General features: G+C 48.6%; 4 protein-coding genes across 4 annotated transcripts; 2 read left to right on the top strand and 2 right to left on the bottom strand.

The window, feature by feature from the left end:
• Positions 1-2,370: 2,370 nt before the first annotated feature.
• On the top strand, positions 2,371-3,800 carry GGI43DRAFT_210385 (NAD(P)-dependent alcohol dehydrogenase). The gene is made up of 3 exons (XM_083200200.1): positions 2,371-2,878; positions 2,959-3,394; positions 3,460-3,800. Exons 1-3 carry the CDS (start codon positions 2,581-2,583, stop codon positions 3,737-3,739), a joined length of 1,014 nt encoding a protein of 337 aa, XP_083056931.1. The 5' UTR covers positions 2,371-2,580; the 3' UTR covers positions 3,740-3,800.
• Positions 3,801-4,445: 645 nt separating this feature from the next.
• GGI43DRAFT_425377 (uncharacterized protein) lies at positions 4,446-5,764 on the bottom strand (the record flags this gene model as incomplete). Its single annotated transcript, XM_083208502.1, has 4 exons — positions 4,446-4,970; positions 5,031-5,427; positions 5,485-5,558; positions 5,618-5,764. 4 exons carry the CDS (start codon positions 5,762-5,764, stop codon positions 4,446-4,448), a joined length of 1,143 nt encoding a protein of 380 aa, XP_083056930.1.
• Positions 5,765-7,855: 2,091 nt separating this feature from the next.
• Positions 7,856-11,360, bottom strand: GGI43DRAFT_210358 (GTPase RIA1). The gene is made up of 2 exons (XM_083200198.1): positions 11,182-11,360; positions 7,856-11,127 (listed from the first exon to the last, which is right to left on the bottom strand). The coding sequence occupies exons 1-2, from the start codon at positions 11,242-11,244 to the stop codon at positions 7,993-7,995; spliced, it is 3,198 nt and encodes a 1,065-aa protein (XP_083056929.1). The 5' UTR covers positions 11,245-11,360; the 3' UTR covers positions 7,856-7,992.
• A 599-nt stretch (positions 11,361-11,959) lies between these two features.
• On the top strand, positions 11,960-14,046 carry GGI43DRAFT_210370 (translation initiation factor 3 complex subunit L). The gene is made up of 3 exons (XM_083200199.1): positions 11,960-12,380; positions 12,463-13,500; positions 13,567-14,046. The coding sequence occupies exons 1-3, from the start codon at positions 12,072-12,074 to the stop codon at positions 13,648-13,650; spliced, it is 1,431 nt and encodes a 476-aa protein (XP_083056928.1). The 5' UTR covers positions 11,960-12,071; the 3' UTR covers positions 13,651-14,046.
• The last annotated feature ends 2,825 nt before the right edge of the window (positions 14,047-16,871 follow it).

Genomic DNA, 16,871 nt, shown 5'->3' with positions numbered 1-16,871 from the left:
GCACTCAGCTTGATAGATATATTATAGCGATACAGCCGTCGATCTCAATATAGGCTCTGTTTACAGTAGTAAACTCACTGAGGCTCTATCTTATTGGCGGTGGTATGCAGCACAACTCCGAATAAGCCGCATTAGTAGTGTAGCATCGCATTCGTATGAGTGGATATTGCCTTCGCACTGTTAAACGAAATAAACATGCTCATAGCTGTATTTAAATTCATTTTTATATTTCTAAGTATATTATTTAAAACTCAACTAAGAATTTTTTTTTTATCAATACCCTGTTGAATAAAAGGCTAGAAGCGTTATATATTACTACATTAAAATTTTGCGCTTCATTACTCGGCTGCATTAAGAACTACCGCCCTGCATCTAATCCTACTTTAATAACTTCGGCCTGGCTGCGGAGCTGCGACCTTAACCTACGTGGAACTATAGCACAGGTTACTCTGTCTTGGACGAATGTGTCAGGCTATTATTGGTCATAGCAGCCTGCTGAGGCGTTTTCCATTGGCCGAGATTGTATAGGTAATTATGGCTGGCCTTCACCGGAAGAGAGGATAGGGCTCACTGCGTTGTAGTCCACCGCCGTCGGATGCAGGATTTCATAAGCGAAGGCATAATTAAAACTTTGAACTTGACATGATTTCTGTGTGTGGCGTTGCAAGAATCATCCCAATAGTGTGTTCAGCTGCAGCCTGTTTGACACGGCTTGTTCAGCCGCGGCTGAAAGTTAAGCTGCTCTGTGTAACAAAACTCGAAAGAAAGAAATCGGACTCACTAAAAAAAAAACAAAAATAATGGCCTAAAATTGATTTGGCGGATAGATTAGTAGGAAAAGAAGTAAAAGAAAGCACTGAAGTTGATCGTTCTCTCATCACCTCACACCAATATTAGGGAGTGCAATCCTCCAGTCCTAGTATACGCCGGCTCTATATCAAGGTCTTTTCGCTTACGTTTAATACGGTATCTATCTTCCTTCCTTTCTCTCTCGCACCATTTGAATTCGCAGCCCTACTAGCTTTTCTTCATTATCAATTCCTGCTCTTTATAGGAAAATATTATTCAGCATCCCAGTTTCGTTATTCAGCTCCCCGGACGTGATTTAACAAGGCAGTCAGCACACGTATAAAAATATTTAACTGCTAGATAATGCTTGAAGCAGTAGAAGCAGTAGAAGCATACCAAAATAGCTACAATTCGTGACATTACAACAGTTGAGGTGCTGGATAACGAAACTGGGATGCTGAATAATATTCCCTTTTTATAAGACCCGTCGCGTCGCCCCAGAGAGAGGATAATGACTGCAAATCAATCTCTCCAAGCTCTTCAAATCGCATCTGGGAAGTTTTCTCGTATTATGATGTTGCATTAATCTCCTCTCTTAAATTTTCTTCAACAATACCAATAATGCCGTCCAATATGTTTATAAAATCCAGCCGTGGTATTCCGTCCGAATTCCGTCCGTGGAGTTCCGTGGAACTAGCTATGGAACTAGGACCAGGCTTAACGCTTAAGCAAGGCATTAATCACCGGCCTTAGTCTTACGAACAGTGCTGCATTTATGCCTTAACGGCAACATTGCTGAAAATGTATGTAACTTCTATTTGGCTTATTGCCTCAAGAAACTTTTAAGTCGTCTCCTTTTCTCTGGGAAATAAGTAAGACACAACGACATTAGCCGTGTTCTTGCAGATGTGGGCCATCAAGCCACGGACCCAGTGTATCTAGATGCCGGCTTAATCTACGATAGATGCTTAATAAGCCGTTCCTTACATAGATTTAGTGTTAAACTATGGAGTATTAGTCCAAAGCTATATCAAATTTGAAGGGTAAAATAACTGGGTATCTAAAAATCTCTGTTTTCCTAGTTATAATAGTGTCTATATTCCTATTTTCCTATTGTAGCCTCGGCTTGCTTGCAGACCCTTGGGCTGTGTCATCAGCTCTTGCTATATACAAAAAAGATGAATACCTCTGATAAAGAATTCTCCTGATGATACACGACTCGACAAGACCTGCCACTCCGGACAAGGTCAAGTGGATCGACAACGAATTTTGATGTTCCATTGAGCAAGCAAAGCGGGACTTGGTGCTTTCTACTCCTATGTATAAAATAACCAAAACAGCAGGTCTAGAACTAAATTCCTGAGTGATCATTAGTCATTTACCCCTTGATTGGCCGGACTGATCGTTCACAGACCACTTTGCAGCTCAATTACTAATGCGGCAAGCGTCGGTGCAATACAATATCCAAGATCGTCGAGAGCTCCCACCGGTGAGGCGCATCTCCACTCTAATCGGTACGAATACCGCCCTTTTCGGCAAATGCTTGGTGCGATTGACGCCATCCTTATTTTTTTATATATAAACGTGTGCGTGTCTCTTTGTGTTCTTTAACTATCTATTATCTTGTAATAAGAATTATTTTATTCTATATGAAAGAAAGTTAGTAGTTCTCGTAAAGAGTGAAACTACTAGGGACCCAGCCTCGACTTCATTACTTGCTACCTTGAAAGGCTTTATTTGTTCTATACCCCAGCGATAGTTTTCCAGGGCAAAAAAAAAGCAGTTATCAACATGGCCGACACCAATTCAACCTTTACTCTCGAAAAATTCAGGGGTACACCCGAAGGAGCACTGGCTGTTGAAACGGCAACTCACACTCTTGGCTACGGCGAAATCTACATCGAGACAACCCACTCAGGACTGTGCGGCACTGACCTTCACTACTTGGCCCGTGGACGCATCATCGGCCATGAAGGTGTAGGAGTTGTAAAACAGCTCGGCCCCGGTGTAACAGAAGTCAAAGTCGGAGACCGCGTCGGATTCGGATATACACACAAGGTCTGCGGCAATTGCCATTGCTGCTTGAGCGGTGAGTTATACTCTTGAACAATATCCATCAATATTCTCCTCTCTTGGTTGGTTACAGGGCTGATTGTTTGGCGAGTAAAGGAGATGACCAGTACTGTCCCAACCGAGTTGACTTTAGCAGAAACCACGACAAGATGGGCACCATCTCCTCTGGTGTGATCTGGTCAGCCAACACAGTCTTTCCGATCCCAGACGGATACGACTCTTGCGATGCAGCGCCACTTCTCTGCGCAGGTTCCACAGTCTTCACTTGCTTAACAGGACCCAACGTCAAAACAACTGATCGCGTTGGCATCATGGGCATCGGCGGCCTGGGACACTTGGCCATCAAACTCTCTGCAGCCATGGGCCACGAGGTCGTGGTCCTCTCAACCTCCGAATCAAAGCGACAGGAGGCACTTGACTATGGAGCGACAGAGTTTCACGTCTACGATTCAGAGAAGCCTGCTCCAGCTGGCTTCAGGCCATTGAACCATTTACTGCTCTGCGGAAGTTTTGGAAGCAGTAACTTCAACAAGTACGCCCTCAATTTTCATTCCATTTCACCGCACATCGCACGTTTTGCTAACTCAAGCATGGCAGTCTGATTGACCTCTTGGCTGTTAACGGCACAATCTATCCATTGACTGTAGATGCAAAGCATACCCCCATTGATCTGGGCGAATTGACCGGTCTGGGAGCTTCCATCAAGGGATCCCTTACAGCTTCGCGCCGCACCATCGTTGAATTGCTTCGATTCGCTTCTCACCACGATATCAAGCCAACCGTTATGAAGTTCCCCATGACAGAAGATGGAGTCAAGGACGCTATTGAGACTCTGAGAAATGGAAAAATGAGATACCGCGGAGTGCTGGTTCGCTAAATCAGAAAATTAGCTTCATCATAATTCAAGCCCTCTGAAAAAAATCGATGGCGATTTCATATCGTCGCTGCCTGGTCATGAGACACACTGGTAGAATACGAGCTGGACCGGTTCTGGATAATCACGACCGAACGGCAGACTTGCTATTCGCTTTCATCGATATCGTCTTGATCAATATTATTCTCACCAGTATCGTCTTCGTCAATACCATTTTCATCAGTATTATCCTCGTCGGCATTGTCCTCGTCGGCATTGCCTCCTCCAGCGGTATCTTCATCAGTTTCGTCTTCATTATTACTCTCTAGGAATTGTATCAAGCCTTAGAACGGATCAAGATCATCGCTATTGATCGCTTGTGTGTATCACTCTATATAGTGCGGAGAGGAGGGGGATTCTCAGGCTTAGCCCTGGATATAAGAAAATACGGCAGATACTCATATAGTAAACACATATGAATAAAGAAGACTATCATATGGCACTTATTCAAATGATCACTTTGCTATAGCTATTATGCTTAACAATGCCAACTCTTTCCCTATTCAACATGGCAATGCCATAGAAAACAATGTTGCGTCTGTTCAAAACTAATCGTACCAAATTCATTAGCCACCTAATGCCTGATATCCAACTCCAATCCTTATCCCAATGTCCCAATAATGTACAAATCCCAATGCAACGCTAACAGCATCATAAAAAAGCAACCAAATTAAATCGTCATCTCGCTCGCATTGCTAGTCTTACGACCATAACGCGGCACATGGAAATGAATATCACTTCCAAAGTAATAACTTCGCTGCTCTGGCTTGTTTGCGCCCTCGTCATTCGCCCAGCCTCTTGTATAGTTGCCGCAGATATCGCATGGCCCCTCCGGTGCAACGATGAAGCTTTCTTGAAGCACTGATACTTCAATTTTGCGTTCAATTCCCGAGTTTCGGCGCCCCTCTGGCATAACTTCCTGGACCGATACATCTACTTCCTTCTTGTACATGTCTGCCTCGCTGGGATCGACAACAATGGTTGCTTCTGATTCAGCAAGACTGTGTTGCCTCGCTGAGAATCGAGACGAATAAATGAAATCATTGAAGCGGGCATCTTCAATATCCTTCATATCTGCATAAAATGGCTCCTGCGGTTGATCAAAGCACTCAGTCAACCCAAGGGTGGCAATCAAGACAAAAATTTGCCAGATAGCCAGTGTTTCTGCTGTTCGCTCTGCACTTGGATTGCGATTCTAGAGTCTTTCTTAGTCTGAGGTTCATATAGCATAAAGAGTCAAGAGACAAAGACATACCAGTACTAGGATAATTGCTCGAGTGAGTGCTGCTGCTGTGATGAGCAGCCCACACAAAAGTGTTGTAAGCCACTGCAGTGTTTCCCACATAGGCTTGCCTCGTTTCAGTGCCAAAGGCATAGCCGTCGTTGCCAAGTAGAAAGTCGTCATCGTATCAAAGCCAAAGTATACCCATACCAGCACCGGCGAAGTAGCAGATCGGAAGCTTTGTGAGAAGGCTAGCGTCGTTGCCACCCATGTTACAAACAAAAAGCTGAAGCCAAACTTCTGGTGAGTCTGCCGTCGGCCAGATTCAGCAGTTTGGCGAATGACGTATGCGAGAAAGGCCGCTTTCAATGTCCACAGTGCTGTAGAGTAAGAGAGCCAGTTGTATGAGTAGAGCTTCGATCCAAATTCCCTGTAGCTGGTTAGTATCGCAATCGCTAAGGCAGCTACGCAGAAAGTAATGAATTACATTAAATGGTATTCATTGCTGTTCGGCAGTGTATTCATAAGGTATGCCAAAACAACGTTGGGAACAAAGAAAATCTAGAATCACAGTCAGTATACTAAGGAAAACGCAAGGAGAAATACAACGGCGGACGTACCACTCCTGCAATCGCAAGGACATCCTCAAGGCCAAGGTTCTTCCAACCATACTGCCAAAATCGCATAAAGGATCGCGCAGCTATGCAAACTATGGCACTCCCAAGGAGAAGGAAGATTTGAATCGTCGACGCTTGCGTCTTGTCCATCTCGTTTCGATTCATTGTTGTTGCCTCAAAATCTATGGCAAATGTTTGGTCTTGGGATGGTATTATCATCACCGCGAGCTGTGGTTGGTTACACACAAGGTGAGGTCAAAGGTTGGTAGGAGAAGGAGGAGGAAACAATTTGCCACTGGGTTGGGAATTCGGGGGAATCCTCAGCTGTTATGAAGCTCGGGATCAAGCCATCCAAAAATACAAAAGACTACCCACCTGCCGTTCCCCCAGCTTTGTCCAGCCTACCTCGACCCACACAAGAGGAGGGATCAGCAGCGGCTCTTTGACCCCAGTTCTTGATGTCTCTCATCTTGATTCTCGGCCCTGCGGCGCCATTAGCAAAGCGGCAGAGCAGCGGTAGCCCAAACCAACATGCCCAGTATCCAATCGCCCCGCGTTTAACGGACCGAAAAGTCGATGTGTAGCAAATTGCATGACTCGCTGTTTTTTAAACCTCGTCCTCGACGCCGCTATCCGCCGATTCCCTATGTCCATTTCCCAGATATTACCATCCCACGTACACCATGGCTTTGGCCTGCGCACAGAGCTGAAGTGGCGCGCGAGAGGGGCAGCGCAGGGAGCTGTCAGTGCACAACAGCTAGTAGTTTGTCTCACGCCACCAAGGCCGCCAAAGCGATTCGGTTGGTCTCGTCCAGGGCTGAAGAGTGGATATTGCCTTTGCAGTAGCGCTCCGTTTTCCGAGCTCCAGTCGGAAGGCTTGCTGAGGCCCTGCTTTGACCCAGTCCACTACTGTATGCCAGGCTATCCATCCACCAAATTCCCTGCGTTGTCGAGTGATATGCGGGGGAAACCCACTGCTGCTGCTCAGATGATAGCGCGCTGTCTAGCGCCGAGTCTCGAGCCTTGGATACGACCGATCTCGCCGCAGTATTGATAGTAGTGGTATCCGTAATATAGCATGGGTAGCTGTGCTCGTAAGATCCCAAAGCAGATAATGCGGCACGGCAGTCAGGGCTCGTCTTGTCGTGTTTCCGCCCGGGCGATACTGCATGATGCGTGTGACAAGAACAAGACGGCGAGCAAGGGAGAGCTGAAAAAACAAAAGCAAAAGGTAAGACAAAACGAAATTACATGGTTCGATAAGATACCCGTGGCTGGGCTAGGACCGCGGGCCGTTCTTGCCGCAGTTGTTGTTGGGTCGCAGTGCTACTTGTTGTCTCACATGCACATGCTTACGAAGTCTGATATCCTGTATGTCGCAGGCAAGAGCGGCAAGCAGTAAGAGCAAGAGCAGGGGCAGCAGAGAGCAGGAGCGCCTGGACCACCACGGCCTGGTTTTTCCTCGCCTCTCAGGCTTGGCATTTTAGAGTGCTGCCAGAGCCAACTCTGAGTCCCCCGCTAGCCAGCCTCTACCGTATGTCTGGGACACACATGAATTTGCATCCTAATCAAGCCTCGATGCAAGGCTCAAAGCAAAATCAAGCGCTTATCACAAGTGGTGGCGCACGAGATGCGCATCGGCGAATAACGATCGCAGCCAGCCCAGAGAGAGAAGAGGCGGCGCGATTCCAAGCAGAATTAGGAATCACATCTAGAGTGCATAATGCATAAGCGTGCCAAAAGTATCTCTGGCGTAAAAGCGTAGCCCTCTCTGTTCTCGTCTGGATTAGCTTCGTCCAGTCAGGGATCCCTGGCCTTTGAAAAGAGGCAGCCTGGACGCAGTCATCCGTTCACCGAACCACGGCGTCTGGGTCGACGGAAAAAAAACTCGTGATAAGACCTAGGCGTGGCAAACTGCGCAATTAGGACTGCTCTAGACCCCCCGGAGCATAAGAATGACCTGGAGCGAGATCGACCGCGCGGCTGGGGTTAAAGATGTAAGCCTTTGCGAGATCCGCCGTTAGTGGTGGAGTTGGCTACAGAGGCTTACAACTAGGATGCTAGATCGCTCAGTCTTGGTGTCCAATGGCTTTCGCTAGTTGTGGCTTTCGGCACTCGTTTGCCTGCCTCTCCATTTTTAGCGGCAGTGGGGAATAAGGCCTTGAAGAGTCAGTCTTGAGCTAAAACCTCAGCCGAGAGGGCTAGATGTCCCCAAAAATCGGTCCAAGGCAGTTTGGGCTGGACGAGTGTGGCAGAGGATAATTCAGAGTCATGTCATGTTTGTTTTTACGCTTGTCTCTTGGCCTCGTTGCCTCGTCTATCTATCGGTCTACACAACGCTAACATTTCCTAGCAGCAAATAGTAATGCTGTTGGCCTCTACCTCTTGAGCGTCTTCTGCTTCTCCGCATCTCTGGCAACGGTCCTACCCTCCACTAGCAGGCCCTTCTTCTTTCGCACGCCATCCATGTACCTCTTCGCTACATTTTCTTTATCGGCCAATTCTCCGAGGTCCTCCAAGTCGTCTTCGGTAAATGGCACCCAGAACGGATCTTCATCTAGGATCTCAAATCCCGCGAAAATCAGCTGTGGCTGCGCCGCACCGCTAGTCCGCTTGCGCATCTCGTCTGCAAAGCCAAAACTCTCAGCTACTGGCAGCATAGCTTGGATAGTGAAAAAAGGCGTTCCCTCTTTCATTGCCTCAGATACTACACGGCCTCTGCGACGGGTAAGCACATCGTATACTCGTCCCAATACCTCTGTAGAAGTCTGGATTTCAACGGTGTACATGGCGAGCATGAGTCGCGGTGACCAGTCCAGGAAAGCTGCTCGTAGTGACGATTGGAACGCCTTGATGACCTCTCCCGTAAGCCTGTTCAGTTTATCACGAGCAGATGTATCATCCTCTGAAAGATTAAAGGAAACGTCCTCAATGAAGACGGCGACTCCCTGCATGGGCTCATTGCACAATGGTCCCTGTGCCGTTCCCAGCTGGAAAGCATATGTGATTTTATCAGAGAGATGGCTGGGCTGAAGCTTGTCGTCAGACTCAGCTGTAGCTTCGGACGCCTTGGTTGTAGCAAAGATCTTTGGAAGGATGCCATCTTTGGTAGCATCGATGAGGAGATTGGGGCCTGTCCGCCTTGGCCCAAAGCCCGCGATTCGATCCACCAGGCCTTTCCAACCCTCACGGCCCTTTCCTGTCTCCAACTCTTTCTGCAGCTGTGTCCTTAGCTCTTCTACCGAAATAGCTGCGCCAGCAGTAAGCTCGGTATCTGCCTCGATGACTTCCTCGTTGCTCTCTTCTCCTTGCTCTTCTGCTGACTTTCGTACATTATACAAGCGTTTGATTGCATCACCATTCTTGAGCAGGAAGTCTGTGACATTTGTAGGCAGCGGTTGCACACGCAGGGTCAAATTGACCTGCTTCGAGCTCGTAGAAGACACAATAGTTCCACGGCCAAGCTCTTTGTTAGCAGGAGGACGCATCTCCTCTGCCTTGACAATAGTCTCTCTATAAGGCACGATGGGAGCACCAGCCTGGATATCGCAGTGTGCGAATCTTTCCTTCAAATCCAAGAGACATCTCTCGAGATGAAGTTCACCAGCAGTCAGCAGAACGTGCTCTCCGCTAGCAAATTGCTCGTACTCTGCACAGGGGTCGCTCTGCACAAGGAGATGCAGTCCCTGGATCATCTTATCGAGATCTGCTGGGTTGACTGGCTCAAGCGCAACACGCACGATTGGCTTTCCAGCGAGGCTGATACCCGCCAAATTGACAGCTCCTTCGAGCGTGCTGCAGAGAGTTCCTGATTTGAGAATCTTGCCTTCCAGGCCTCCGATACCGAAGACGACACCGGCAGGAACGGTGTTCAGGGCTTCTAGACTTCTTCCCATGAACATGTACAGTGACTTTACAGTAACCTGCTGAGGCTCAGGATCTGCGTGAGGATTGGCTGGTGACCACTTGGGTGGGATGACATATAATGTGTCTCCCACGGAGAGCATTCCCGAAAAGATTCTGGCAAAGCCAATCAAGTGCTCCGGATCGACTTTTTCTTCCTCGGCAGCTGGTGTGATTTCGTCTAGGTTAACAGTCTCCAGCGCCTGGGCCATCATATCCTCCTCACTCTGGCTGTTGGCGGCGGCCAAAGCAGCAGCCGCTGCACGCTTCTGCCGAGCCAATTCTCTCGCCTCCTCTCCGGTCATTTGGCCAGTACGCCTCTTATTTTCGGGTAACTCGCTCTCAGGAATAGATACCATCTTGCTGACATATGCAACGACGGGATCTGATTTATCAGTTTTGAAAGAGACCATAGCATCTCGGACTGACTTGTCAACGAATTGAGCGTCCGGAGATTCGTCGATGACGGTAGGTAGTCGTTCGGCCTGTGCTGTAGGGGGTGATGGGAGCGATTCGATAACGGAGACCAACAAGGCGGTTGAAAGCGGTAGCCATGAAGCGAAAACCGTGGTTAATAAAAGTCGGGGATCTCTTGCTCGGAGGATGTGAGGAGCAATTGTGATGTTGAGCGACTTTGTGACTTTTTCAAGGAGCGCTGGGTCTCCTCTGCCGCCATCAGCGCCAATAGTAGCTTGGTAGACGGTCCAGACGGGCTCAAGAACCAACTGAACGAACATGGGCTTGAGGTTGCGGCCCTTAAGATGTTTCTGCCCAAGCACCTTCTTCGTCTTAGGATCCAAGTAAAAGTTGCCCCATAGGCATCTTTCCATAATGCCTCGCTTGATTCCCAGCTTCTTTTCGTACAAGCTTGCAAACTGCCTGCAGGTAAATGCCCAGCCATCAATAGCACTGCTGAAAATGACATTGTTCTTCTCTGGTGCGAAATATAAATCTTCATCATCGAGTTCTTCGAACTGGAGGTCTCCTCCAACTTCGCTAGCCGTATCACTTGCAGTTGAGGCCTTGTTTGCGGCTGTGGCATTTACACGCTCCTCCATCTTCTCTCTCCAGTTGAGATCTTCTTCCATACGCTCGCCCTGGAAAAAGCTGCCCAAGACCGCATTAACCTGTTCCAAAAGCTTGCTCAGGTGGACATATGCCTCTTGAGGCGTCATCTTAAGCTCAGTCACAAGTCTGTCAATCTTGTTAATAACCAAGAGTGGTTTGAGCTTTTCAATCCAGCTCTGACGTAGGACCGTTACAGTCTGACTGCAGACTCCTTCGACAGCATCAACCAGCACGACAGCACCGTCACATAATCTTGAGGCGGTGGATACTTCGCTGCTAAAGTCAATGTGGCCTGGTGAATCGATCAAGTTAATCAGATACTCCTTGGCCTCGGGGGTAGCCTCGGGAGCTGATCGTCTCAGCATAGAAAAGTAGAGTGAGATGGCGGAAGATTCCATGGTGATGCCTCGAGTTTGTTCATCGGGTCTCGAGTCCAGGTAGCGGATCTTGCCGGCCAGTTTAGGCGATATGATACCGTTGGTGGCCAGCAGAGCATCTGTCAATGAAGTTTTGCCATGATCTACGTGAGCCAAAATGCAGATCTAGTTTTGATATCAGATGCACGATCTCAGTTAAAGGTGAGAAGGACTGCTTACATTTCGGACATCTTGAGACTGCTTCTGCAAGCTGGCCAGCTTTTCTGGCGTCACAATCGGCATGATGGGTAGATGATGTTGTGAGATGGATTAAAAGAAGTAAAGATAAGAAAACAGGTGCTGAAGTGAATGAAACTGGATGTTTGGTGATGCTCGCCGTCGCTCTCTGGCTTGTCTAAGAAAACGTTGATTTTAGATCGTGTCTGCAACCCCAGCTTTCTATACGACCCCGTTGGCTCGCTTGCGTCCCGGAGGAATGTATGTGACCCAAATGTGACCCAAATTTGTTAAGGCGATGACACTTGGCAGCCCTTGCTCATCGTCTATGACTCTTTGTAAGAGTCACAGAAGTACGAAGTTGCAGGGATTCCTTGGGCTCGCAAGTTTTGCAGCTTGCTTATTAATGTTTCGGAAGGCGACCAGCGTAGCTTTTGCTTCAAATTTGGCTTCAAGTGGATTGCAAATTACTAAATCCAGCAATGAAAGCTTGCCACTACGTTTCGTATTAACACGATCTGGCGATAAGAAGCTCTGGAAAAAAAAGTAATGCTGCCCCTCAGTCAAGTCCTTTTTGACCCCTCGGTATCATCATCACCCATTTTGCCTTTGCCAGGTACCTCGATCTCGGTACCTTCGTAGCACTGCCCCGCCTCGAAATCTTTTAAATGGCTATCGGAAGCTTGGCCCCTGTAGATGCATACCCAATGCAGCAAAGCGGCATTTTATCCATCGCTTAAATCTCACATGCACTTAGCGATGCACCAAGCCCTAACCAGTCACGAAGGGGAAAATTCGTGAGAGCGTCAAGCCCCTCCCGCGCAAGGCGTAGAAAAAATTGCTGCCCCTCTCACCCCCAGCCTCGACAAGATCTCACGACGGGCCAGACAACCATGGCGACGTACCAGAACGGAGGGGCTCCGGCCCGCGCGATTGCTGACGACAGCGATGTCGAGGAGGAAGCCTTGGTAGCCGAATACAAGGAGCACGTCCAGTACGAAGACGGCGACGAGCTCAGCCAGACAACATCGCTCAACCTGGCCCAGCAGACCGACGATATCCAGTCCCGCCTCCTGCAGGCCGCCCAGCCCCTGGACTTCTCAGCACCCTTGGAGGTCAAGTTCCAGAGCTACGACGCATACTGCAGCTTGTTCCACTACATTTTGAACTCGGATGGCCCCGTTGATCTCGAACCCCCTTCGGTGCGTGTGTGACTTGATGCGGCCTTGTTCGTTCAATTGCCAAGAATTTCCACGGCTAACGCTCGAGATGATGAAAATATAGTACTACTGGGCTTGGGATGTCATTGATGAGTTCATCTACCAGTTCAACTCTTTCAGCTCTTACCGAAGCCGAATCGCGAGACAGGCCAACAATGAGGAGGAGATTCAGATCCTTCGCGAGAACCCCAACACCTGGGGCTGCTACAGCGTCCTCAACGTCCTTTACTCCCTGATTCAGCGATCTCAGATCACCGAGCAGCTCGGAGCCATGAAGCGTAACGAGGATCCCTTGGCCGTTGCCGGAGAGTACGGCTCTAAGAACCTGTACAAGATGCTGGGATACTTTTCCATCATCGGTCTCCTGCGAGTCCACTGCTTGCTGGGTGATTTCGGCCTGGCCCTCAAGACGCTCGATGACATTGAGCTCAACAAGAAGGCCATGTTCGCCCGTGTCATGGCGGCTCACTTCACAACCTACTACTATGTCGGTTTCTCCTACATGATGATGCACCGCTACGCCGATGCCATCCGCATGTTCAGCCACATCTTGATCTACGTCTCACGGACCAAGAACTTCCAGAAGAACGCCCAGTTCGACTCCATCACCAAGAAGAACGAGCAGATGTATGCTCTGATTGCCATCTGCGTGGCTTTCCACCCCACCAGACTGGATGACACCATCCACAGCGCCCTACGCGAGAAGTACGGTGACCAGCTGCTGAAGATGCAGCGTGGCGGTCCCGAGTCGCTGCCCATCTTCGAGGAGCTCTTCCGCACCGCCTGCCCCAAGTTCATCTCCCCCGTCCCTCCGGACTTTGATAACCCCGAGTCCAACATCGACCCCGTGGAGCACCACCTGGCCATCTTCATGGACGAGGTCAAGACCAACATGTACAGCCCTACCATCAAGTCTTACCTCCGACTCTACACCACCATGGATCTTACCAAGCTCGCTGGCTTCCTCGAGGTGAAGCCCGATGAGCTGCGATCTTGGCTCCTGGTCACCAAGCAGCGCACCAAGCAGCTGCGATGGCAGGACCAGGGTCTCCTAGATGGTGAGCTGGTCAACGTCAGCGACCTTGACTACGCTCTCCAGGGAGTACGTTTTTCCCTATACTAGTTTTTTCTTGAATTCCAGAGCTTTGGCTAACTTTTTCTTCTACAGGATCTCATTCACATCTCAGAGGCCAAGGTTGGCCGAAAGTTGGTTGACTGGTACCTCCGCAACCTGTCTCGCACCTACAACTAAAGCGAGCAGACGGATATGTCGAGTTACCCATCATGCGGTAGGAAGAAAACACCGCCGGTCTACCACTATAATTTATATGTGATGTGCGGTGGAGTGTAAATTTTTCCACCCCTTGCCCAGGTGGACGCTGGTACGATTAGAAAATGATACTATGCGTGGCAAAAATATACGGAAAATGTTGAAGGGAAGATGGGGCGGGTATACTGGATCAACAACTGGCCAGTTGCATGGCTATGGCGTCACGGAGTTGGTTGGAACTCGTATGAGGGCACGAGGTTTGCTCGAAAGGGGCCCTGGGGGAGGTAGAATACAACTTTTGAGGCGGAAGTATTTTTGTAGAGTGTTCATAATGTTGATGTGGAATTACGGCTGAAATAAAAAAAGGAATTGTTCAATTTTCACTATCCACCGGCTGAGCCTTGATCCCACGAGTGATTAAACAAGTGGCCATGTCGTCTCATCATCTCAACATAACCTACAACGTAGGGAGAATTCAGGCCAAAAGCGATGAGTCAAAGCGATTTACAATGTGGGATCTGCGAACAGCGCTAGCGCGCACAGCCTGGATGGGAGAGGCACGTTGGATTTGACTTTGCTAAGACGCTGAGCTGGCTCGCTTTTTTAGTTGGTGGCTTTGGAACGATGCTACGCTGCCCACGTATTAGTGGGAGACAAACAAAAAGCGTAGCACAATGACCTAAGCTTCTCCCGGCAATGTGAGCCATCAGCTGGAAGCTACAAAGTTTTAAGTTGAAGGGATACCACGGTGCTACAGGCATTAAGGTTTTGGGCTAGCTAGGGCTGAAAAGGGGTGGTGGTGATGGGTTGGACGTTGGGTTTGAAGATGGCAAAAAAAGGGAGAGACAGTCAGGTGAGCAGTTGCACGGGGCTAAGCTTGGCCCCTTGCTGGCGGGAGAAGACACAACGAGCTTACTTGGATGGCTCTGATATGCTTGTCTTGCGTACAGAGTACGTAAACTAATGCCATTGCTATTGTGTTTGCACCCTGCTTGTAGTAGCGTAAAGTGGCTGTGATGGTTGATGAGAGGAGATATACTACTCTGTATATGACGCCAAGCCAAGACTAGTAAGTACTTGGACGGCAGCAGAGGATTCATATATCTCTCTCGGGGAATTTCCGCTATCAAGTATATACTGAAAGAAAATAGTAAATAAAAAGGCCCCCAAATTAATCACCACCGAAAACATGCTGCATGTATTATCAAACGTGTCAATTCTAGCTGCAGCCTCTTTCTCATCTTGGCATCCAGCCTAGACCAACAGCAGGTTGGCGTATGTGACTGCAGGCTGTAGCTGCATCATGGGCGAGGGTTACACCGAGCTGGTACGGTGGTGGCGTTGCTCACAAAAGAAGTAATAATATAGTATTCGTCCTTATTGGCTCACCTCTTTCTTCAGCAGAGACGCAAAAATATAATGAATCCTTGCCGTCGGCGAGAATGAGGGGGACAAAAGCCAAGCCTCTTGGCGCCCAACCTATGATTCGTACGGAACGATATCTCCTATTCATATATTCCATAGCATTTGAGATTTTAATTCGGAGACTTATGCGGCTTTCTTATGTGTGTGCGTGTCGTTTGATCCTCTCGATGTGCGGTGTTGGCGTGATTGGCTGAATGCGCCAAGCTCTATCCCCATGTGGACATGTTACCATTACTCGATGTGATGATGTCTCCGTATCTAAGCTCTGCCGACAGATGGAGCGGTACGGGAGGCCTGGATGCTGCTTCTTACTGCGTCGGGCGATTTTTGGGGAATCCTGGTCGGGGCAGCAGAGGGATTAATACCGTATATAGCTGTGTGAATGCCAATATCAACACCATTTATTTCTCCGATGACCGTGGATGCTACAGTGCTATCGACGGGCTCCGCATTTAAGCCGCTTTTCACCTTATTTTTCATTTTGAAAATTCTTTTACCATTTCCTCTTGCTATTCTTCCTTCCCCTCTATATTTTGTTTTAAAAACGTAGTGCTGCGGCGGGTTTGGCTGTGTCGCCTAGGTCTACATCTAGAGCAGTGACTACGAGTGGTGACGCTACCCAACCAACCAGAGTTTCATCTCAGAGACAGTCCACTTACTGCACGGTACAAGTCGCACTCACGATTCGACAACATATTATTCAATCTCAATAAAAACAGCTTGGCAATCGTGTCCTCTATCCGACGCTCTCACTCACCGCCATTGCATCGCCACGATTCATACCGGTTTCTTCGGAAAGACATCCCGGGTATGCGCTTTTCTGCCTGAATTTGGAGCCTCGACCTGCATTATCAGCGTCTCTATCAAGAGAGTGCTAACGCCAAATACTATCCTATCCGCCTTTTCCGAGTTATTACTGCCACCGAAAGGCCAAGATTAATAAAATAATAAATTACACGAAATAGAAATATTCGGTGAATCAGCAAGTCAGATCTACTATCGACAAGCTCCCAGACACGAGTGGAGCAAACGCTGCCATAAAGCGGAGGCCAAAGAGGAGTCTTTTTGCTTGAGCTCTTGCTCAGTGCGCGGCACCCAGACCAGACCCTCGGTTCTGCGCCGCCAACTCAATATTCCGGCGGCACCATCACAAGCTTCCTGATCCCTCCTTTTTCTCACCACCGACAAATCGCTGCTCCTATTTTAGCAATCAACGAGCTGAAGAGGCTGCTGCTGGTTATCGCTCCCGCACTGTCGCCATCGCTAGAACCACGCCATCCCGGAGTGCCGCCAGCGAATCGACTGGACCAAAGACCCCCCGTGGCTTCAACATCGCTGTCGATACAAGCTACAACAGCTTGTCTCCCCTCCAATCCCAGGCACCGATTGCGGGGTGTTTTATCTAACGCGGAAGCGGAAGAGGCGTACCTTGATTGTCGATTTTTTTATAAAAAAAATAGAACAAAAGAACAAAAGGTACAAAGAGAGGCACACCACCCTAGCCCTAAATAGGGACAAATCTAGGATATCCGACGGCGCAACGAAAAAATTAGAGGCGCTGCTTGTTTTTATGCTTGTCTTGCCTTATTGCAACGTCGACGATCTGTGCTTTTTTGGCTGCTGCTCTTCCCCCTGAGTGCAGAGGAGAGGAGAGTAAAACGAGGCGACGTCTGCTGTGGGTTTCAACAGCTGCTGACAAGGCGATAAGACACTTTGCCCAGAGACTCGACTCCTGCTGCCTATTTCTTGCCTTCATCTGATCTATCATCCTTTCATCT

The sequence above is a fragment of the Trichoderma evansii genome, assembly GCF_050947405.1.
Source record: "Trichoderma evansii strain SZMC 28006 chromosome Unknown GGI43scaffold_24, whole genome shotgun sequence".
Taxonomy (NCBI): Eukaryota; Fungi; Ascomycota; class Sordariomycetes; order Hypocreales; family Hypocreaceae; genus Trichoderma; species Trichoderma evansii.
Note: the sequence above shows the minus strand (reverse complement) of the source record. Positions and strands in the feature narration are given on the sequence as shown.

Coding starts and splice junctions, on each gene's coding strand:
- GGI43DRAFT_210385 (XM_083200200.1), top strand. CDS start 2,581: ATGGCCGACACCAATTCAACCTTTACTCTCGAAAAATTCAGGGGTACA. Junction 2,879..2,958: donor TTGCCATTGCTGCTTGAGCG/GTGAGTTATACT, acceptor TGGCGAGTAAAG/GAGATGACCAGTACTGTCCC. Junction 3,395..3,459: donor GGAAGCAGTAACTTCAACAA/GTACGCCCTCAA, acceptor CAAGCATGGCAG/TCTGATTGACCTCTTGGCTG.
- GGI43DRAFT_210358 (XM_083200198.1), bottom strand. CDS start 11,244: ATGCCGATTGTGACGCCAGAAAAGCTGGCCAGCTTGCAGAAGCAGTCT. Junction 11,128..11,181: donor AGTCTCAAGATGTCCGAAAT/GTAAGCAGTCCT, acceptor TATCAAAACTAG/ATCTGCATTTTGGCTCACGT.
- GGI43DRAFT_210370 (XM_083200199.1), top strand. CDS start 12,072: ATGGCGACGTACCAGAACGGAGGGGCTCCGGCCCGCGCGATTGCTGAC. Junction 12,381..12,462: donor TTGATCTCGAACCCCCTTCG/GTGCGTGTGTGA, acceptor ATGAAAATATAG/TACTACTGGGCTTGGGATGT. Junction 13,501..13,566: donor TTGACTACGCTCTCCAGGGA/GTACGTTTTTCC, acceptor TTTCTTCTACAG/GATCTCATTCACATCTCAGA.